General features: G+C 46.8%; 1 protein-coding gene across 1 annotated transcript; it reads right to left on the bottom strand.

Moving 5' to 3' along the window:
- Window positions 1-3,285: 3,285 nt before the first annotated feature.
- LOC108792466 (mitoferrin-1-like) lies at window positions 3,286-18,890 on the bottom strand. Its single transcript, XM_018563257.1, has 4 exons — window positions 18,485-18,890; window positions 13,102-13,288; window positions 5,593-5,649; window positions 3,286-4,070 (listed from the first exon to the last, which is right to left on the bottom strand). Exons 1-4 carry the CDS (start codon window positions 18,755-18,757, stop codon window positions 3,574-3,576), a joined length of 1,014 nt encoding a protein of 337 aa, XP_018418759.1. The 5' UTR covers window positions 18,758-18,890; the 3' UTR covers window positions 3,286-3,573.
- Between the last annotated feature and the right edge of the window lie 4,108 nt (window positions 18,891-22,998).

Here is a 22,998-nt window from a genome sequence, read left to right on the forward strand (position 1 = left end):
CTGTGACTTGTGCGTAGTCGTGACTGTTGTCTTGTATAGCAGTGATAATACCATAAATAAATAAAAGAAATCTCGGAGAGTCAGTACTAGAGCGAGCCTCCCCATAATCATTTATCTAGATGCTGCTAAAGCAAAACCACTATCCAGCATTGCTGGGCTCCAGTATACAGGACTCTGCCTCCGGGCGGTAACGTCATGACTCCACTTTGTGGAGCTTCTGTAGGTGTTCCATTGCAGAGACACTTAAAGGGAATAGACATTTCTTGTAGCGCAGGGAGGCACGTTTTCATTCGTTGCTCATGCCACCTCCCGAGCACCTCCCCAGTGCAGTGGTCTGGGTGAAAATTGATTATTAACCCGTGCAGTGGTGAGGCTACCCCAACAAGAGACCCCCTCCCCTCCACACACTGCAAGGGTTAACTGCTGGTTTATGGTACCTATGTAAAAGGACTTTTACTTACCTGATCCCCACTACTGCCGGCTCCAGGACCTGCACCCTCTCGCCTCCTTTGCGCCAGTTGGAGGCCCACTGAGCTGATTACGTACAATGCAAAAGCATTGTATTATATGCAAGGACATCGAGGGACAGTCCACGAACCAGACGGTAGGGGAGATAAAAGTGAACAGTGACGGCTGGAAAGGAAGGGGTGGAGGGAGGGAGGAGAATAGGGCTCAGCCAAGTAAAAGTCCTTCACACCGGTACCCTACACATGTACAAGCAGTATAGTGGTTGCCCCACCGCAAGGGAAGTCCCCGTCCCGCGCTCTCCTGTAGATGGGTTTTAAAGCTAAACTGCAGTGAAATGGAAATAAAAATAGTAATAATAAATATCCTTAGAGTGGGGGACCCCAGCACTCCAAGGGTTAAATGCTCCTTTTTGCTTAGAGTACCCGCTTACCTTTTCCCGGACTTCCCCGGCGCTCACCTCTTCTCACCCATGCTCCAAGTTGTTGGCGAGCCGTACACATTCTCACATTGCAAGACTGCTGGTTCTGCATTGTACTTGATGACATCATTGCTTCAGCAAACACATGATGAAGCGCCAAAGAATAGAGGCTTCGGGGGGGAACGGTCACGTGGTAGGCAAGTCCTCATTCCTGGTACCCTAGGCAAAAATGAGCATTTAAACCTTGAAGTGTGAGGGGAGGCCACACTTTAGGGTTCTCTGCCGCCCCCCCAGAGTTCAGCTTTAACTTCTTAACGGCATTTGATCTACACTGCTCAGTATAAAGAACTAGAAGAGCTGCACTGCAGGGGTGCCATAGTAGGAGAGCAGACTTAGAATTGTCAGATACACCTCTCCCTTCCCCTGAAGATTGCATACAGATATGCCCTGCATATATACGACACTAAAATGTGTATACAAGAAACAATACATAAAAAAATAGTTCTACTACAGCAAAATAGGAACTCTAGATCTGTTCTTCAGATTTGAAGAGGACCTGTCATCTGTCACTAGAAAAAGCTTTAATAACGTTCCTTATCTTTATTCTCAGTTATGAAAGTTTTAGTGGAGTATTGAAGTGTGAAAGTAAAGCACTGCTCATCCATCCCAAGCTATTCAAGCCCACCCCATGCCCAGATGTCTGATAACATAGTGACATCTTACAAGGAATTTACATAGTTTGACGTAGGGATTACCCAAACAGGTGCTGGATGTAGGGGTGAAAATCAGCAGAAGGCTTCTGGGTTCTGCATTCAGGCTTCTGCAATACATTGCCCAGTGACGTCCGAGGTGTGTCGGGCTAAATCGGTTCTGCACATTACATATAAAAGGCCCATTCACACTAGCCCCATCCATTGTGGTATGTTAAAAAGCACACTTGTCGTGCACGGTGTTATGGGAGCCCATTCATTTCAATGGCTGTCCAATCCATCATAGCGGGCCAAAAACCATGCATGCAGCATTTTTGCCAGCACAGCACACTGCAACGCATGTCTGTTACCAAGGTGTGTTGGAATGCCATTCAGAATGAATGACACTGCATTGCACCAATGCATGTAACATGTTACCACAAGGCGATAGTGTGAATGGGCCCTAACCGGTCATATCTAAGGCACTTAGAAGCAGAGCTGGATGGATCATCCACAAGGCAACCTAGGCAAAAAAGACTAGAGCCCAGTGGATGTCCGAGTGGCCCGGCTACACCCTTATACTCTCGCAATAAACCATAGACCGTGCAATTGGTCAAATATGTGCGCCTGCTAATGTCTCCACAAAGGGAAAGTACTTGTAGTCTCATGGGGAGGGTCATGTCAGTAAAGATAATGCAAATGGAACAGCTTCTCATACAACTCTTAGAGGGGGTCAAGAGTACCAGTCAATAACCCCATTTAGCTACCCGTCTGACAAATCCCTCATTTTTGCAAATTGACCTGAACGTTATTGAGTTTTATTTTTATAAGCCTAAATTCTTCTCTTTCCCATACAGATTTGGAATTCCTGTGTGGTTTCCTGTAGAACCAGGAACGTCATTAGCAGCCTTTCTTATCTGCTCATTTAATTTTATAAAAAGCCTTTTCCTTTAGGGCGCACTCACACCAAAATTGGAAGGTAAGCGCAAGTCAACAGAGGGCCAAATAAAACAGGCAATTGTACCTTCCAATTTCCTTCTGATTCATTGCATTGCAATCGTTTTTTCCCAAACGGATGCCAACAGAAGGGCACCAAAAAATTAACGGGTGTGAATGTGGCTAATTCGCACCGGATTTTTTGCGTTACATTTCGACGAGAAAAAGGAAAAAAAAAAAAGTTGTGCATAATCTTTTTTTTTCAGCGCAACGGAACATAGCAGAGCGGTGTAAACAAGTCCCATTCATTTTTCGATGCCCTTCCGTTAGCATTCGTTGAAAAATGTATGGCATTGCAACGGATCCAGTGTTAATGGGCCTTCAATGGGCACATATTGCTGCCCAACATGCAAATCATACACAGAAACATTATTTTTTTTAGCACATTAACCTCCCTCAGAAAAGCACTAGTGTTCTGCTTTAGGTTGAATTGTGGGATAGTAGGGTAACACGGTCTTTGCCTCTACACGACCTCCACTTGTAATGTGGAGGACGTGCTAAAGCTACTACTCAGGTAGTCATAAGCCATTACTTTCTCTCCGTCATTCCCTCTATTGTAGAGCTGCCTGTATAGCCGTCTGGCGGAGGCTTTGGACGTCACACTTCAACAGCCAAACTTTCATCACTGTATAAAAGACAAGTAAAAGCATTTGGTTTTTTTTCTCCATGTCGTCCTCATAGGAATGTCATTACAAAGCGATTTCATTCTATTTGTGTAAAAGTGAAATAACACTTTAAAATACTAAAAAGGTAGATTAAAAACGGTCTCCCGTCAGAAGCAATTGGGAAAGTCGCCTTCTGTGCGGCAACAGATTGCAAACGGGAATGAACTTTAAATATAAATGGAATTTCCTGAATAAAAATAAGTTAATAGTTTCCACGTGGTTTCCAGTCTTTGGTGAGGTTTCGCACACAGCGGATTCCTCATGAGGGTTCACAAGGTGCCATTTTATTGTTCTGAGTAACCCTCAGGAAGGTGCCACCGCCACAAGATTTGGCAACTTAACGATTGGAAAGGAAGTACTTGAAGAATTCATACACAGACCAGGCAATGGCTGTAGAAGGCATCTGATAAATGACCCGGGCCTGCATTCCCTTGAAGTAGCCTCTCAGGCCTCCGATTTGGTATACCGTCCTTATGGCATTGGCCATACCAGACAGGTGTCCGCTGATGTTGGCAGAACTGAGGGCAGTGTTTTCTTGGGTGTTCAATAAGGTTTTGCACACATCCAGTGGTGTGGTGGCAGCGGCCGCTACTGCTCCAGCAATGGCACCGGATATGATATGCGAGCCTGGGTGATACTGGCGCTGCGGGTTCAGTTGCTCCTGCGTGCACTCATAGGTGATGAAGTGAATGGCTTGGAATGGGATGTTCATGAACAGCTGGGTGGTGTAGCTGCGGTAGAAGGCTCCAACTCCCTCCGTTCTGCTTACAGTCTGAATGCAATGCAGCATGCTTCTGTAGGGGGAATTATACATTTGCATTCGTTGCTTGACCACTGCAGAGGGAGAAAAAGGCAAAATGGTGATATGAACCACGGCTAAAAAGGCAATAAGATTTACAGAAGTTTACAAAAGACTGAAAGGCGTTATAGCAGATTAATCCTGTACAAAGCAGAAAACTCTTTTCTGGAGGGCGGCAAGGGAAATCTGAGCTCAGCCTCCTGTGATGTTTGTCAGGATGGAGAGCGGTTATCAGTGATCGCTGAGTGTTTGTAGATAATTGAGGACATGGTATGGTTACTATAGCCTGAATTATGAATGAATGGGAAGTGATCTACATCACCTCCTGTCCATTCATGATTGTGGTTATAGTAAACACACAATGTTCTCATGTTATCAATGAACAGGAATCCTCTATACTGAGGCTGTTTAGATCCAAAATATTTCCCCAAAGCTCCAAGTAACAAAATAAAAATATTAAAAAATGAATAAAAAAGATATAAAAAAAAAAACGTTTATAAAAAATTAAATATTTAAAAACATTTGTAAAAGTCAAAGTAAAAAACATTTTTCGGCCCGACTTTAATTTCGGTTTAAAAATTTTCATTTTGGTGCGCCTCTAATTTTAACTGATGCCGGCTGAGTTGTCAAAATTCGAGCTGGGGATGGGCAGATAGATAGATAGATAGCTAGATAGATATATTAGATAGATAGCTAGATAGATATATTAGATAGATAGGTTAGATAGATATATCTATCTAACCTATCTATCTAATATATCTATCTAGCTATCTATCTAATATATCTATCTAGCTATCTATCTATCTATCTGCCCATCCCCAGCTCGATATAAAGGTTGAGTGTCATGGACCATGTGAGGTACTGCCGGGATACATGAATGAACTGGATGACTTTTAGGCCTCATGCACACTGCCGTACAATATGCTGCGTATAGATGCGCACAGCGTATTTTCCCATATGCAAATAAATTGCTCCGTACACATAGATGCGTAAAGATGCACAAAAAAAAAAAATATCTATCTAATATATCTATCTAATATATCTATCTAATATACATATCTAATATATCTATCTAATATATCTATCTAATATATCTATCTATATAAAGGTTGAGTGTCATGGACCATGTGAGGTACTGCCGGGATACATGAATGAACTGGATGACTTTTAGGCCTCATGCACACTGCCGTACAATATGCTGCGTATAGATGCGCACAGCGTATTTTCCCATATGCAAATAAATTGCTCCGTACACATAGATGCGTAAAGATGCACAAAAAAAAAAAAATGGAACCGAGATGCGTCCGGGCTCGATATTTCTGTGTATTTTACGCCCACACGCACATATACGACCATACAGTACATTAAAGTTTATATGAAAAAAAAATGCATTCTGGGATTGCATACAATTCATGCATATACGCGCATACACACATTTACAAACATACGTACAATTTTGCTCTTGCGTTGTGTGTGAATGAGGCCTTAAAACGCTTTCAGTCATTGTACAACAGTCAGTAGTACTAATGGAAGAAGAGTATGTGAATAATGAAGTACCTTCAGCCGGGTTCATGATGGCATCATGCAGCACCGTTGCCAGACTTCCTGCCACCCCTGCAAAACAAAGGTGTTACAGTTCTGAAAGATTGCAGCAAGAACCAGTCATTAGGATGCAGGACAGCCACAAGAAAGAACAAACTGTACAATTGCTGCCAGGTGTCAGTGTTAGTTCCAGTCAGGTCATTGTGTGCATTTAGTTCAATGTTAGTAGCATGGGTTCCGTCCAATGCTTCATCCAGATCCAAATACATACTCAAAGATCATCATACAAAAAGGTTGTGATGTACGTAGTTCACAGATGATGTGGAGATTCAATGACTGATGAGCTTTAGTTAGTGCAGGGCCCATAGAGCTAGAATTGATATGAGGTCAGCAGTTCTAGTTCATCTTAAAAAGGCAGACCTGGGCATTTTACGCCCCCTGGACCACATCTGGCCCGTTAGATGCCCCTGTCTGGTCAACAGACTGAGTGGCGGTTCTGTCTGGACAGTGATCGCCGACCTGCGCTTGGTTACGGCCGGCTTACAGTGAATGGGCTAGCCTCCAAGGCCAGTGTATCCACTGCGAGCCATAACCCAGTGCAGGCCCCCTTCCTCGTCAGTCATTGGTTGCTAGAACCCCTGGCGGTCCCAGCAACCATTGACTTCAAATGTGTCCTCCCCCCCAGCATCAGTGGCGACACAAAGGGGGGGAGCAGCCTGCGCCAGATGACAACAAAATGACTGACAGTCATTTTGGTGTCCCCCTCCCTTCCTTTTGAAAATTCAGACACTCGGTCATGGACCGAGAACGCGACAGGTGCACAAGAGAGAAAGGGGCCCAGCATCAAACGTTATGCCACCAGACGAACATTCCCTCCTTTCTTTGCTGGCGTCATCACCAAGATGGCTGCCGCCAGTGGAGTGCTTGTGATGTCATTATGCGCATGGGTAATGATGTGTATCCCGGGGGACACCCAGCCTGGTGATGCCCATGCCCAGCATTACAGAAGGACAGAAGAGCATCTTTTTCCGTCCTCTCCTGCAGCCTGCTCCCCTTCCCGGCTCCCGCCTACTAATAGAATAGAAAACAAAGCAGTGGGTCCGGATAACCTGCACCCCAAGGTACTTAAGGAATTAAGCCAGGTTATAACTAGACCATTAATCCTAACTAATGCAGGACATGAGGATGCCGAGGGACATTCCACAGCTGGAGAGAGGCGAGCGCTGACCCCCGCGGGGGCAAGGATCAGGTGACTGTATATATTGAGCCCCTGGGACAAAACCAGTTCTTATATAACCAGCACAATATCTGACCCGCTCCCCTGGCAGTGCGGATTCTTGTATCCTGTAACCTCACGTCTCCTGGGTCTAAAGGGCAATGACATGGCAGGGAGCAGATATAAAGTTATGTGTCTGAGCAGCCACAAGACCCAGCACATGAAGCAAGCAGAAGTGCCCCTAGGGATGCACCGTGCACCGCTCTGTTGCGTCATTCTTCCTGTATTAGTTATACTTTGTTATGCAAAACAGCCCAACAACTGATACGATTGCAGCAGCTCCTTCCTTATTCAGGCCGATTGCAAAAAAAGACCTAAAGCTGAACTCTAGGCAGAAGATAAAAGACAAGTCAATGCAGATCAGTAATCAATCTCAAAAAGTGCTTTATAAATTCAAGCAGGATAAGAATCTGTCCTGGTATCTGCCTCCTGCAGTCTAGAGCTGCAGCTAACGATTATTTTCAAAATCGATTAGTTAGCCGATTATTATGTTCGATTAATCGGACCTGTTCATGTGCTGATAGGAAGAATGCGGATACGAGGAGAGAGCAGAGTGACAGAGATTAGATCATTGGGCTGCTTCTCCAATCACGACAACCCAGGCTCCAAGGAAATGGGTTGAATAATGCTTTCCATCAGACTGAGGACATCTAGGAGGCCGAAAATAGTACTGCAGGGGGAATTTGAATTTATTATACAGGAATTTTCTTTCAATTAAATTGGATCTAAATTTACTTTAAACTAGTGAAGCACGAGAGGGACGTTAAAAAAAAAACAAAAAAACAAAAAAACAGAAATTATAAACCCGCTTTAATTCAAGCCCTGGCACACATGACCTAATGCCATGGAAGCTACACACCAGAATGCCAAGACCAGCAGATCCTTCAGTCAAGGTGAATAGAAGTTCTGACATTAGTATTCATACTGCCGACCTACTGAGGCCACATGGCCTAAATCACTTATGTGCTCTGATGAATCCCTTGAAACGCATAAGCAAGACTATTGCTCTGGTTCACATCTGGGTGGTCTGACAGTTCAGTCCAATGCTGACTATTGTCCATCAGTCTGGATGGTTGTTCTGACAGCTCATGTAACAGACAGCGTGTGAGAATATAATTTTATATGGATAAATAAAACAGTATTTCACCACGAGAAGTCGCCTTTCTCTTGCCCATTCCAACCAGCCTGGTCCTCTGTAGCGTGTTCAACACACACACACGGACATATACTGCGTTAGGGCTGCCCAATGCACCGCAACAGACCAAATGTCAGGCATGGCCCATTTGTGGAAGCACAGTATACCAGAATGCATGTTAGATTGCTGCTGCAGTGCAAGTGGACTGAGAAGATGCGTTGGTGCCATTCAGAATGAATAGAACCGCACCAATTCGAGTAACGCAAGTTACCGCAGCGCACAACAGGAAGTGAACGGAAATCTGTCGAAATTGAAGGGAAATCCCACTTTACAGTTGTAACCGCAACCACTGCCCTCCATTGGTAGATCTCCCCTCTGCTCAGTGACAGCTACGGGTGCACTAACACCGATATTGGTATCAGTGCCGATACAGAGTATTTGGCCGAGTACTCGTACTTGCCCAAATGCACCAATACTTATCCCGATACCAGAACTTCCAGTCAGAGGAAGGTTTCCTCTGACCGGCAGTGCCGTGAGGAAACATGGAGCCGGCTTCCCGGCCAATCAGGAAGCCGGGCCACTGGTAATGACCCGACTCGCTGACTGGCCAGGAAGCCGGCTCCATGCTGGTTGAATAGGATGCCGGCTTCCTGGCCAATCAGCATGGAGCCAGCTTCCCGGTCAATCAGGATGACCAGCCTCCCTGCTTCCTGATTAGCCGAGGGACTGGTACGGTAATGACTGCTGCTAAGGATCTATGTGAGGGGGAATGAGGTGCCTACAGGGTGGGGTCGTGTCACCATATTGTCAGATCCGTTTGGCGGGCCTCGATGCTGATTGGCCGGGAAGCTGGCTTCCCAGTCAATCAGCATGGAGCTGGCCAAACAGCATGGAGCTGGCTTGCTGTGCAATCAATAAGCCAGGTAGCTGGTAATGACATTCTGACTGGCAAGCCAGCTCCATGCTGCCAGAAATACCAGTATCGGTATTTGGTATCAGACAGTACTGAAATATATATATTGGTACGCGTATTAGATACCGAAAACCGTTATCGGTGCATCCCTAGTGATGACCCTAATTGAGGCTGGATCTTCCCAGCATGGACATACATAATAATCAAAAGCCTTCCACACACTAGCCAAGAAGTTCCCGGGAGGACAAGGATGACCGTCTGCAGCTTCAACAGAAACCATGTCGGCACTGGCAGCCTCCATTCCACTCCTGACTGGTTCCCTCTAATGACCAAGAAAAAAAATCCCACTGCATTAGACCGGGAACACAATGGTGCTCAATGCGTCAACCGGGAGGGCTTCCACCTGACATTCTGGCGCTGTAGAAGCTCCACCGTTCAATCTAGCTGGAGCAGCAGCCACTTCGACCTGTCCCGCTGCCTGGGCCGATATAATTTCACAACACACATCAGCCATGACGAGGCACTTTTTCCCATCGAGCGTTCAGCCAGAAAAGGTTGGGCGGGGAATTAAAGAGGCATTTAGGGAGATCACGGTGATACAGAAGTACTTATGAAAACAAAGTGCAGCCTTGAGAACGCCGCTAAGCCATTTATCTGTTGCATAAACTCAGAGTTTTATGAACTCCCTGTAAATACATCTAACCGCTGACAAAGGCTCCAGCCAAGAGGAATTTATTCTAAACATACCCAACATAATGCTCGCCGCTTCCTGAGCTGTAATTTGGGAAATCCTCGAGGTTTCAAAACTCGGGGCTGCTTACAACATCATTACTGCAGTTGGAATTCTGGAGATTTTGTAAGACCTTTGTGGCGGCTTTTCGGTATTACTACTGAACAAGGAACTCACTTCAGCAAGCGGCCTCTTAGGCATGTTGTACCATCACCAAAAAATATTGAGAACTGCATGATGTCAACCACTTCCAGCGGGTTCATGTAAATGTACGTCCTCCGCTGGAGGTGGTTATACCAGGAAGACGGCTGCTGCTACCGGTTTAAACAGCCGGCGATTGCTGTTAAATACAAGGGATCCGGCATCTGTACAGGCGCCGTGTCTCCCCTATCCACTGTCGTTGGCTTCCCAGGCTCCGCTGTCCCCCCTGAAAGCCCAAGACCCTCACAGCAGGTCTCCCCTGATGGATCGGAGGGAGATCCGCAGGCTTCCAGCCGCTGAGCTCTCCTCTGATCACTGGACCCGGAAGTGATGTGTATTACATCACTTCCGGTGTCACTGTGCACAGTCTCCGGCTCCTGGAGCCAGAAGAAGCTGGTGAAGCAGATCTTGGCTTCCTCAGCTTCTTTGGGGTCCCTAGGTGACATTAGGGGTCTGAAAGAGGACCTGTCACATTATATTTGCTATTACATAGGGGGCTTGTTATCGCCTTATGTGATGGCAATAAAGTTAAGTGTAAAAATAAAAAATTGCAAAAACAAATAAATCAAATAGATAAAAAAAAAAAAAATGTTTTAAAGTGCCCCACACATACAACTCAAGCACGTGTCGGATGCACCTACGTGCAAAATCGAAAATTGCACCGCACATGTTACATATCGCCGTGAGCGTCGGAGAGCAAATATTCTCGGCCCATCAATAACTAGGAACACTAATCTGATGAGTAGTTTAAAACCCTTTTAAAGTGTCGACTATGGGAAATTGAGTATTGTAGTTTTTTTTGCGGTTTCACAGACGCACGCAATTTTAAGGCTTGACATGTTTGGTATCTATTTACCCGGCATGACCCCGTCTTTTATATGATACCAAAAAATTGAGCATTATATTACGTTTCTGTGCGCTAAATTTAATTTTGGTGCATTTTATCCTAAAAATACTGGTTTGATAAACATTTGCGCTAATACCGTGTGACATAAAAAATTGCAACTAGCATTTTTTGATTCTACAGGGCCTCTGCTTTCAGAACATATTATTGTTTGGGGGTCTGAAGCAGTTTTCTAGCCACAAATTCAGATTTTATCATGTGTGCGCAAATAGTAAGAAACATACCGGACCCAAGAGGAAGGGGAGTACTCAAGTTCTTCATCCTGGAACTTTGAGGTAGGTAAGATGGGGGCTCCTGGCTCATGCTCCACACATTTCCATCTTACCTACCTCAAAGCTGCAGGACCAAGAGCTCAACTACCCCCCTTCCTCTTGGGTCCGGTATGGATGATGTGCCTCACAGCTCTGCCATCCTTCCAGCCTGCATTAGCATTAAGACTCAGGAGCTGCACCTTTCAGGCCTACAAGATGCAATGCTACCTCTACCGCTGTCCCAAGAGCACAATACCGATGACCCGAGAGCACAAGCCCGGGGGGCATGTGGATCTCTGCCTGGCTCTGTGGCTATGCTGTGGAAAGTTTATAGGGTGGGTGCCGGTGTCTGGGGCTGTAATGTGCTGTGTGGAGCTGGCCCTGCGCCGAGAAGGAGGAGGATATAGAACCGGACAGGAACTGCCAGGAACAGCTACTGCCAGGTCCCCACAAATGCGGGAACTCGGAAGCCGCTGCGGTTTAAAAATTGTAAGGCCCGGTAGCGGCCTTAAGAATCGGGGCATTTTTACAAGTACTCATGAACATGCCTGGTATGGGGACATCCCTAGTTTTAGGCATATGGTGTCCATCTGCTTAGGTGGCAATTTGAAGACCTTTTACCAGCATATAAAATGGAAACGTGTGGAGCATGAGCTAGGAGCATCCATTTTATATGCTACAGCGAGGCCCCCAGCAAGTGCAGGACCTTAGGCAGCCGACCTTGTTCAAAAATTTAAAAGGGCCGGTATCGGCCTTAAGAATTGGGGCATTTGCAGGCATGCAAGTGCCCTTTATCGGCCCCGATACTTATAAAAGTATCAGTATCGGGACATCCCTACAATCCTGTTATAAACATCAGCATTGTAACAGGAATACATACTAGAGTTGTTTTAGATAATGCAACCAAAGCTCATTTCGATTATAACTTCCTGGATTCCCAGCGTGCTTTGCGTTTCTTTCCCTGCTGCTTGCTGTGATACAATCCGAATTTCTCAAGACTACATACCCCATCATGCATTGCTTCTGACCAACAATGATAACGTTACATTGTTCAGACGCTGAGTTGTAGTTCAGAAGGCATGCTACGTGGGAGTGGCGACACAGGAAAGTTCGTATTCACAGGGCTGAGTAAAACTGTTGTCAGGAAGTCCATCCTATGGGCATCTTTAAACACGTTTACAAACTTCTAGACGGATCTGGATATTAGGAGTGGGATAGAACTTGTGGAAATTCAATATGGAAATATAGATTTCTAGGTTGTTTTTTTTTTTAAACCATAGATACCCTTTAAAGAAGCCCAAGAACTGCTTCCACATTTTAAAATCAATGCCAATTTTTAAACTCGGTCCAGTCATGCTGCCGGTTCTCTTCAGGCGGCTGTGTAATGATTCTAGAAGGCAACGAATATCACACAAGGACTGAGACTACTTTCACTAGATGGCAGGTTCACATTCGATTCTTGTGCCCGATGGCGGCTACGACTGCTCAGCTGTGCTGTACGCATGTTAAATATGTGAAAGAGCGAAGAGGAGAAGAGGACAGGTAGGGACAAAGATCGGCACGGAAAGAGGGAGGAGGGCAAACAAAGCCGCCAGCCCTGACCTCTTACCTGAAAACCCAACTCTGCAGAGAGCACAGAGGAGCACGCAGGAGGAACACGCAGGAGGATGCAGAGTACAGGGCACCACCAGCAATAGAAATCATTTTATGTACACTATCACAACAGCTGACAAAAGTTCATTTGGACATATAAATGGTGCGGAATGCGTCAAGGAAATGCGCATAACCTGCATCTAGAGTCAATGATTTCATTAAAACTCCGACAGAATTCTCCAAGATGATTGCTGTTCTGATATTCATCAATTTATCAGGAAAAGGAGATAATAAAGCTAAACCCCGGGAACAAAACATTTCATTTAAATATATCCCTAAATACTCACAAAGATTATAAATCCACTTTACCAGCACCATGTGCCTAATGAAAACCCTTTGGAAGTAGCAGTGACATCATCACTAGATTGAGCATTGCCTGTGCAGAGAGAGGAGCTGTGGGAGGAGACCAGCAGGCCCCACCCACTACAGGCTGCCTGCAGGGAAACTACAATACATTGTACAGCAATGCTCCTGGGGTGCTGGGCTAATGTCTCCAGTGGGGAATCTCAGAGGGCTGCAGAGGGTCTCGCGGGTGGCAGGGTTTCCCAGAAAGGAGGAGGAGATGTAGGTCAGCGCTGCAAACAGGCATTGCGTGGTGAACTGGAAGGTTGCCGAGGTCCCCAGCAAGCGTGGGAGCTCAGGCAGACGCTTTAGTTTAAAAAGAATAAGACATCGGTATCGGCATTTAGCCCTCGTTCACACCTAGGCGTATTGCATATGCGCGACCGTCGCACGTTTTTTTACCGCGATTCGCGGTAAAAAAAGTTGTGCGACCGTCGTGCGATTCCGAAGGCTACTTGGCTGTATCCCAATGGAAAACGCCCTACAAAACGGCCCAAAGTAGTACCCAGACCTTTTCAGGCGTGGGCCGTTTTGTAGGGCGTTAGGGACGGGCGGAAATACGGCAAGGTGGGAACGAGACCATTGAATACAATGGGATTTATATTTTTGAGCGTTTTGTAGAGCGTTCGTCGAGCGTAGAACGCGCTACAAAACGTTCAGGTGTGAACGAGGGCTTAGTATCCGGGCATTTTTACGAATATAAGTACTAGTAATGCCCAGTATTGGCAATGATACCACTATTGGTTATGGTGCATGCCTAAGTCTAAAGCATCTAAAGTGTTACGACAGCCAGACATCATGTGTGCACCCTGTGAAGTGGGCAGTTTTACATGCACAGAGCACTTGGCAGATACAAGGCTCAGTAGCTGCAAGGTAAAGCTACACATAAAGTAAATAACATACACTATGTACATACAAGGAGGTTACAACACACAAGGATGAGGATCGCTACGTGTAACCCGTTCTCCTCTCTGCATTGGTCTGGGAGTTGCTCGCTTCTCTTCTATAGTGCAGCTCATCTGACAGCTGTAATGGGCTACATTTCCTGGGAGGCAAAAGCAACGAGAGCTCATGTGATGGATCACAGCCTGAACCGTCCATCACAACTTTCATATACTGTACACCGAAACCAACATCAAACCACATGAGACTAACCGCAGTTCCACTACTGAAATCAGCACATAGCTCGTTTAAAAGGGTTTGTTTACCTGTTACTTTAAAGTGGAAGTTCACCCGAGAATCACACAAACATTAAAGTGATACTAAACTCAGTTAAATCTTTAAAATACATTGAAGCACCTTAAAGTGACATTAAACCCTCAGATGTTTTAACATAAACCAATACTGTAATGTGCGCCTTACTGTAATCCATGGTTGTTTCCCTTCTCTTTGCTGCTCTTCCTTTTAAATCCTCATGTCTTCTCATGCTGGGGGAGAACTTCTGTTTTGCAGCAGACTGCCTTGTCTCTGGAATGGATACATGGTGTCTGTGTGCAGGTTCACAACCTGAGCCAGCACTACAAATATAAAATTATTTCAGTACAGCGCTGCATTACAGAATAAATGTCAGTCAAAGTACCGCAGCGCTGAAAACTGAAAAATGGCCTGGATGGGAAGGGGGTTTAACACAGCGGATGTGAACTGGTTAAAGTGGTGGTAAAGCTTCCCACAACAAAATTGCTGAATGGCAGGCTTTGTATTGACAGAAGATGGTTTGTCTCTTCTGCCATAAAAGCTTCTTTCTACCTGTCAGCAAATGCAGTTTTCTGTACACCAAGCCGCCTATGCAAAGCTCAGCATACAAAGCCGGCATGCCGAGATAAAGTAAATTCCTGTGCGCATGTGCAGGAGTCACTTCATGCCAGGTGGCTAATCAAGAGGCCGTTTATGCCGAACCCGGAAGACTGGGGGGTACACCTGTAGAAGGTTGCCATTCCTCCGGGTCATGGTATATCTGTAGAAGGTTCTCATTCCTCCGGGTCATGGTATATCTGTAGAAGGTTGTCATTCATCCGGGTCATGGTATACCTGTAGAAGGTTCTCATTCCTCCGGGTCATGGTATACCTGTAGAAGGTTCTCATTCCACCAGGTCATGGTATATCTGTAGAAGGTTCTCATTCCTCCGGGTCATGGTAGATCTGTAGAAGGTTCTCATTCCTCCGGGTCATGGTATATCTGTAGAAGGTTCTCATTCCTCCGGGGCATGGTATGTCTGTAGAAGGTTCTCATTCCTCCGGGTCATGGTATACCTGTAGAAGGTTCTCATTGCTCCGGGTCATGGTATATCTGTACAAGGTTCTCATTCCCCCGGGTCATGGTATATCTGTAGAAGGTTCTCATTCCTCCAGGTCATGGTATATCTGTAGAAGGTTCTCATTCCTCCGGGTCATGGTATATCTGTAGAAGGTTGTCATTCCTCCGGGTCATGGTATCTATTTGTAGAAAAGAAAAAAAATCGACACAACTGGGCTTGCTGTATTTTTCTTGAAGACGTTTCGCTGGTCATCCGACTGGCTTGCTCCATTCAAATTGAGAAAGCTAGTCAGATGACCAGCAAAACACCTTCAAGAAAATTACAGCAAGTCCAGTTGTGTCGATTTCTTTTCTACAGATATTATGGCTAAAAGCGCCAAGGGATTTTCTTTTTTGTGCCTTTACTTCCACTTACAGCCATAAAACCCATGTACCTAGATATATTCGTAGCACCATGTTCGGGTTCTGCCACATTCCAGTTTTCCAGTATTGGAAACTGCCGGCCATTTATCAGCCACACCATGCAAGTCAGACACCCACAGCAAGTTTTAGGAAGGGCCATTGTGGACGCCGTGTCTGGCCTTATGTCATTGATTTAAAGGAAAACACATTTTTCTCAACAGCACAATGAATGAACCGCTGCTGTTCTAGGATAGGAAATACAAAAGATATGTTCTCTTGATCAGGGCTGGGCACCTCCGGCCCTCAGGCTGTGCTTTAACTACAAATCCCAACATGCCCAGTCATGCAATGCCTCATGGGACTTGTAGTTCCACAACGGCTGGAGGGTCAGAGTTGTCCACCCCTGACCTTGATCCTCAGTCCTGCATCGGTCAGCACTCCCCAGCTGTAAAATGTCCCTCGGCATCCTCACATCTAATGCAAGTCAATGGATCAGCATAAGCCATTGGGGCTTAGACTGCCGAAGCCCGGGAAGAAGAGGCTGTGGGGACCGGTCTAGCAGCCTGTGGCAAACGAGGATCAGGAGAGTAGATCTTCTTTAATCCAGCCTCAAGACCAAAACGAGCAGGTAACTTTTGCAGTGCAGGAGTAGAACTACTGAAAGGGTTAATTTTGTGAACTCCTGGAATCTCTTCTTTAACACTTCAGACGTTTATATTGAGTCTGATCTGAATAGGACGCACAGATCCAGTTTAATCCGACATGTCCAGACACTTCCACAAGACTGCATTGCAAAAGACATAATTGAAGGCCTCTGGGTTATAATGGCAAATCAAACACATAAAATAAAATACTCCGAGCTTGTTTCCTGCGATTATGAACAGACCTGGCCGAAAAATGTGAGAACCGATTTCCTCTTCTGTGTGTTACCGCGCATTGACACAACACTTACTGCTCGTGCGGTGACTGGAACCACAACACACTGTTAAAGTAGAGCCCAACACCCCACACCACATATACAGTGCGTTGTGGTGTGCTGCGTTGTTTAACCACTTCCAGCGGGTTCACATAAATGTACGTCCTCCGCTGGAAGTGGTTATACCAACAACACTGCTGCCATGTTCCTGGTACCGTTTTAAACAGCCGGCGATTGCGGTTTAAATACAATCGATCTGCGTCTGTACAGGCGCCGGATGGCCTGCATGCCATGTGCCTGGTGCCATGTTCGTCGTCTACCAACCATCCCCCTCCTCCCCGGGGCTCCACTGTCCCTTGTGTGAGCCCGACACAGACGTGGAGGGTCCCCCCTGATGGATCGAAGGAGAGATTAGCCGCGGATCTCTCCCCCAATCACTGGACCCGGAAGTGATGTGTATTACATCACTTCCGGTGTCACTGGGCACAATCTCCAGCTCCTAGAGCCAGGAGAAGCAGACCTCTGCTTCATCAGCTGAAAGACCCCCTGATGTCTCCATAAAGAGGACCTGTCCCATTATATTTGCTATTACATAGGGGGCTTTACATATATAATGCAATATATTACATATATTGCAATATATGTCCCCTGCACCAAGCCCAGCACCCCCACCCCATTGTGCAAGGATTCTTTTCTTTTTATTCTTACCTGGTGATGCAAGTCTGTTAACTAGTTCCCTCTCCAGAGCCGTTCCCAGGTGCAGAGGACCCCTAACCCAGCATTTTAGATGGGCCCTAGTCTGTGCTGGCGCAGGGTTCCCCTAATCCAGCATTTCAGATGGACCCTGGTCAGTGCTGGCGCTTGGTGCAGGGGACCCCTAACCCAGCGTTTCAGTTAGTCCCTTGTCAGCACCATTTCCAAATGCAGGGGACTACTACCCCAGCATTTAGGATGGTCCCTGGTCAGCGCCAGTGGCTGCTGCAGGGGGACCCCCAAACCAGCATTTCAAATGCTCCCTTGTCAGCTCCGATTCCGGGTGCAGGGGACTGCTAACCCACCATTTCAGATGGTCCCTGGTAGGCTCCCTCTCTGGATGCTGGGGACCACTAACACAGCATTTCAGCTAGTCAGTGATTGGCTCTGGCACCCAGTGCAGGGTACTGCAAACCCAGCATTTTAGCTGGGTTAGCAGCGGACCGTTACCGGGTGCATGCAGGGGATTCAGATGGTCACTGGAAGGCAGGTGACTGATAACGCAGCATTTCAGATGGGTCCTGGTTGGCACCAGTCCCTGGAGCAGAGGACCACTGACCCAGCATTTCATAGTAACACAAGGTGTGAGCAGGCCCCATAGAAAATTTCTTTAGTCCAACAATGACCAAAGTCTGCGGTGGTAAAAACGCACAACAAAAGGAATCCAACATTTTCTATGGTGCCTCTTCACACCTATGCAATGTGCTTTCCGTGCAGGCTCCTGAGCCCCCATGCACACGCGAGCTTCTTGGACTTGGGCACTTTTTTTTTTGCATGACGTAGAGCATTTTTAGCTCTAGGCATCAATAGAAGCACATGAAAAGCTCATGTAGCCTGCAATTTCACACATGACAAGCAGCCCCACGCCTCTAGAAACCTAAACTTTATTTCACCTTCATTGGCCAAAACAAAAATGCAAAACGCTGGGTGACAACGCTGCTGCTAACTGACAGACAGTGGCTTCATGTTGTCAGCCTGTAACAGGAAGTACTTTTTTCCCAGATAAACATTTTAAATAATTCAGAAAAATAAATTACTTAATAAAACTGCACACACAGCTAGACATGATGGGACATAGATTTCGGGTTTACACTTTAACAATAAAGGATCGGCTACTTTCTGTTATTTTCGGGCTGACAGGTTTCAATGTTTCTTTTTTCATCTTGCATAATGTCACCCTGCCCATAGCAGAGCTATGCCATGCCCCGGCTGCGCACAGCGCCATGACACCTGTCAGCATGCCCCGCCCCCTACACTCCACAGCACTCACCTTGACTGAGTCCACCGGATACATGACCGTGTGCTCCAGGATGCCAGCCACGGCCCCGGCCATCATGTGGGTGAGCGGGGAGGATCCCGCCGGTAGGCTCTCGTAGTCCTCCCCCTCGCCGGGAGGGGCGGGCATCCCGTCCCTAGCTTCCATCGCCAGCCCGGGTCTTCGTAACTCCATAGGGGCAGCCAGGCGATGCAGCGACACCCTCCCCTAACTCAGTACAGCGAGCAGGCCACGCTCTGCCCGCTGAGTGAAGCCAAGTCGCCTCACACCATCCCTACAGAGTCCAGCGTGACGTCACGGCTAAAGGCGGGGCCGCTTTCACAACCGCGGCAGCAACCAGAGCGTCCTTTCTACCTTGGTGACAGCGGGCGGTTATGATTGGCTGGGCACCTAAAAAAATGTTTTACAACTATCTGAGACCACGCCCCAAAGTAGGTTTAGCGCTTGGCTTCAATGGGTCACGTGGCTGTAGGGCGGGAAAGAGGTGGGATGGCAAGCAGGAGAGTTCAGAAAAGTTTGAGCTGCTGCTCTGTGTGTAGTAAATAAAAGTGAGATAAGTCAGGAATTCACTGTGCGGGCCAGAGTTGTCAGCCGGCTTTTCTGGAGGTTGCGCTGACACACAGGCTTCACCCTGTCCAAATAGGACAGAATCAAATGGAATGTTTATAGACATCAAGTCACAATGCCAAATATCCATCATGAACACCTACACCTGACACCATCAGTCCGAAAATACTAAAGTGGAAGTGAACCAAAACACTATGAGGTGATTCAATAAAGCATTGAAGCTCTTTTATTTATTTTTTTGAGGTATGGTCCCTTTAAAAAGTCACACACCTATCTAACGGAAGTCTTGTGATGGTTTGGATGTTCTCACCTGCGCCACTTATACAACTGTCGCTATGGCAACAAATTCAAAAATAATTACCTCCGGTTTTACATAACCAAACTGGAGGTAATTGGCACCAGTTCTAAGCTGGCATACAAAGACAGGTCTTTACTCAGAGTGGGGACGTGGCATGGCAGCTTCCCATTTACAGCTCATTGGTTGCTAGGCCACTGGGGCCCTAGCAACCATTGATGCATCCTCTACCCCAATTCAGCTGCTGGCCAGAACATTCCGACACCTAAATGTTAACAAAGGGTCTGGGGATGCTGCATGACGTCACTAACAAATATGGCAATGCCCTTGTTTGGTCAATTCAGTCAGAGCAATCCCTGCCCCTTTGTTTACACTCATCTGTCTGCCGGAGAATCTCTGGGTTGGCAGGTAAATGGGGCTGAGGATGCGTCATTCATTGCCCGGACCCTGACAAACGAAGGGATGATAGCATCTTAGCAACCACTGAAGCCATGCAGCCAACAGCATCCTAGCAACCACTATTGCTGTGCAGCTGACAGTTTCCTAGGGGCCACTGAAGCTGTGTGGCTGACAGTGTCCTAGCAACCACTATTGCTGTGCAGCGCACAGCTTCCTAGGGAACACTGAAGCTGTGCAGCTGACAGTGTCCCAACAAATACTGAAGCTGTGCAGCCGACAGCGCCCTAGCAACCACTGAATCCGTGCAGCCGACAGCGCCCTAGCAACCACTGATGCTGTGCAGCCGACAGTGTCATGGCAACCACTAAAGCTGCGCAGCCGACATTGTCCTAGCAACCAAAGAGGCTGTGAGGTTCAGGGGCTGAGCATGGACCGAGGATGAAGTGTCCACAATATAGACACTCAAGCCACAGTGCCACCCCCGCCATGCCTCCATTTCAGAAATTGTTGGTTGGTCTTTTTATGGAAACTCCAGTAAAACATAAAACTGGAACCTGCTGTGCTGTTATTTCCCTTTACAAGGTTATTAATTGACATCCCCTCCCTTTCCCCAATCGGAGTTTCACCCTCCCTATTTAGCGTGGTGACGGTTGTCTCTGAAACAGAAAGAGGGGTAAAAGCTGAACATTTTAGTTGCCACTGACAAAGCAATAGAGGGGAAATCGTCCAATGGTGACTCTTTTTTTTTTTTTTACAACTATCCAAGAGGTGTTTTCCCCCACTTTGGAAAGATTTCCACGTATTTCCTCTTGTGTCTAGAAGACAGGAAGTGAAGAGGAGTTATCCTTAGATACATTACCCAAAAATGGTTTTTCATTTAGATATAAAGCACAACTCTGGGCTCCTTTTAAATGTCCCTATGCAGTGCCATGAAAGTAACCCAGACACAGCATTCAAAACCCGGACTGTCCGGATGAATCCTGGGCAGGTGGCAACCCTACTCCTCCCGCCCTGTGCCTGAACAGTGAATGCAAAAGGCAGTAGTCTGATTTATCTGTCACTCTGCTCTTTCTTTCTATCAGCATGCTCCCTGTTATCACATGGGCACTGCAGCAACAACGGATTGGCTCCTTGTACTGCTTCAGCTTTTCCCAGACTGAGCTCTGTTGTACAGTGGATTGCCAAAGACCAGATCAAATGTTGTTACTTACGGCGCTTGCATTTAAAATATCAACTTCCTCATGTATTAAGGCCTCCTTCACACGAGAAACGGCCGGGACGTACAGCTCCGTGCTGCGTGCACGGCCTTATCGGGCAGCTCCAGGGAAGGACAGGTGCTGCGTGTGATTAGAAAGCAGCCCCTGTCCTTCTCTATGGGAGTACGCCGCCCTACGCTCACCCGGCATGCACGTCGTGCGGATGTCCCTACTTGTACGCTGACAGGATGGATCCTGTCTGCGTCCGAGCCGGGGCACCCACACCTGTACGGACCTGCACTTGGGGTGAGCGTAGGGAAGGACGGGGGCTGCATACTAATCACACGCAGCACCTGTCCTTCCCGGGAGCTGCCCGATACGGCCCTGCACGCAGCACGGAGCTGTACGTCCCGGCCGATTCCAGTGTGAAGATTGAGCTGCATTGGGTTGTGTCCTTTATATCTGCCGGTCTCCATATTCCTTCATGTAAGGATTCCCGGTGTCCTCGCTGTGCAGTCTTGTGCTTTGACAAACGTGATTACTGAATACAAAAACCTTGTAAAACTTTGCGGGGGCACAGAGCACAAATGCCGATGAAGCACACAGTACCACACCCTGTGACGTGTCCTGTCATATGATATTACCATGTAGGTGACACAGAGCATGAGAATATGCTGCTCAAAGTCATCAAACTGCCACCTATGCAGATAGACAGCACATTCCTAAAACGTATCTGTCCATATATAAATGCTGCGTCACCTTCCAAAGCATTGTGGTCAGTGGGAAGAATGCTCCTTACATTGGTGGTCTGTGGGAAGAATGTTTCTTACATTGGTGGTCTGTGGGAAGAATACTCCTTAGATTGGTGGTCAGTGGACAGAATGCTCCTTATGTTGGTGGTCAGTGGGAAGAATACTCCTTAGATTGGTGGTCAGTGGGAAGAATACTCATTACGTTGGTGGTCAGTGGGAAGAATACTCCTTAGATTGGTGGTCAGTGGGCAGAATGCTCCTTATGTTGGTGGTCAGTGGGAAGAATACTCCTTAGATTGGTGGTCAGTGGGAAGAATACTCATTACGTTGGTGGTCAGTGGGAAGAATACTCCTTAGATTGGTGGTCAGAATACTCCTTAGATTGGTGGTCAGTGGACAGAATGCTCCTTATGTTGGTGGTCAGTGGGAAGAATACTCCTTAGGTTGGTGGTCAGTGGCAAGAATAATCCTTAGGTTGGTGGTCAGTGGGAAGAATGCTCCATACATTGGTGGTCTGTGGCTGGGGAATTCCCCTCTTGCAGCTGCATCAAAGCAAAGGGGCGGGATGCTGTAACATCATTGACCTTATGTGGCTATTTTTGGTCAGTGATATTGATCTAATATGGCCATGTGGCCATATAAGGTCAATGATGTCAGCACACGCATCCCTCCCCTTTGTTTATGTGGAGTTGCGGGACCAGCAATGCCCTTGCCCACAGCTGAGTGGGGAGGGGAGGGGTGGGAGAGTGGCCCCAGGTCCCTACTGATTTTCGGAGGAGCTCAGGTTTGGTCCAAAATTCCTTTAAAGGTTTTTGAGCTAATTTAAATGCTGATGAATTCACTCACAATGGACTCTTGATATTTAAAAGTTTTAGTTTCCTGCAGAATCAGCTGATCCCCTGAGCACTGGTCCTGATATCCTGTTTTAGGGTGGCTCCTATGCAGGGGCAAAACTGGTTTGTGAGTGTGCCATGATGCCTTTCTACTGTTTTACTGTTCAAAGCCCATTTCGTGTGCACCTTAGCCCTCGTTCACACCTGAACGTTTTGTAGCGCGTTCTACGCTCTACGAACGCTCTACAAAACGCTCAAAAATATAAATCCCATTGTATTCAATGGTCTCGTTCCCACCTTGGCGTATTTCCGCCCGTCCCTAACGCGCTACAAAACGGCCCACGCCTGAAAAGGTACAGGTACTACTTTGGGC

The sequence above is a fragment of the Nanorana parkeri genome, unplaced genomic scaffold (genome assembly GCF_000935625.1).
Source record: "Nanorana parkeri isolate BGI_ZX_2015 unplaced genomic scaffold, ASM93562v1 scaffold646, whole genome shotgun sequence".
Taxonomy (NCBI): Eukaryota; Metazoa; Chordata; class Amphibia; order Anura; family Dicroglossidae; genus Nanorana; species Nanorana parkeri.

Coding starts and splice junctions, on each gene's coding strand:
- LOC108792466 (XM_018563257.1), bottom strand. CDS start 18,757: ATGGAGTTACGAAGACCCGGGCTGGCGATGGAAGCTAGGGACGGGATG. Junction 13,289..18,484: donor ATAGCTCTGCTATGGGCAGG/GTGACATTATGC, acceptor TTTAAACTAAAG/CGTCTGCCTGAGCTCCCACG. Junction 5,650..13,101: donor AGCACCCCAGGAGCATTGCT/GTACAATGTATT, acceptor TTTGTTTTGCAG/GGGTGGCAGGAAGTCTGGCA.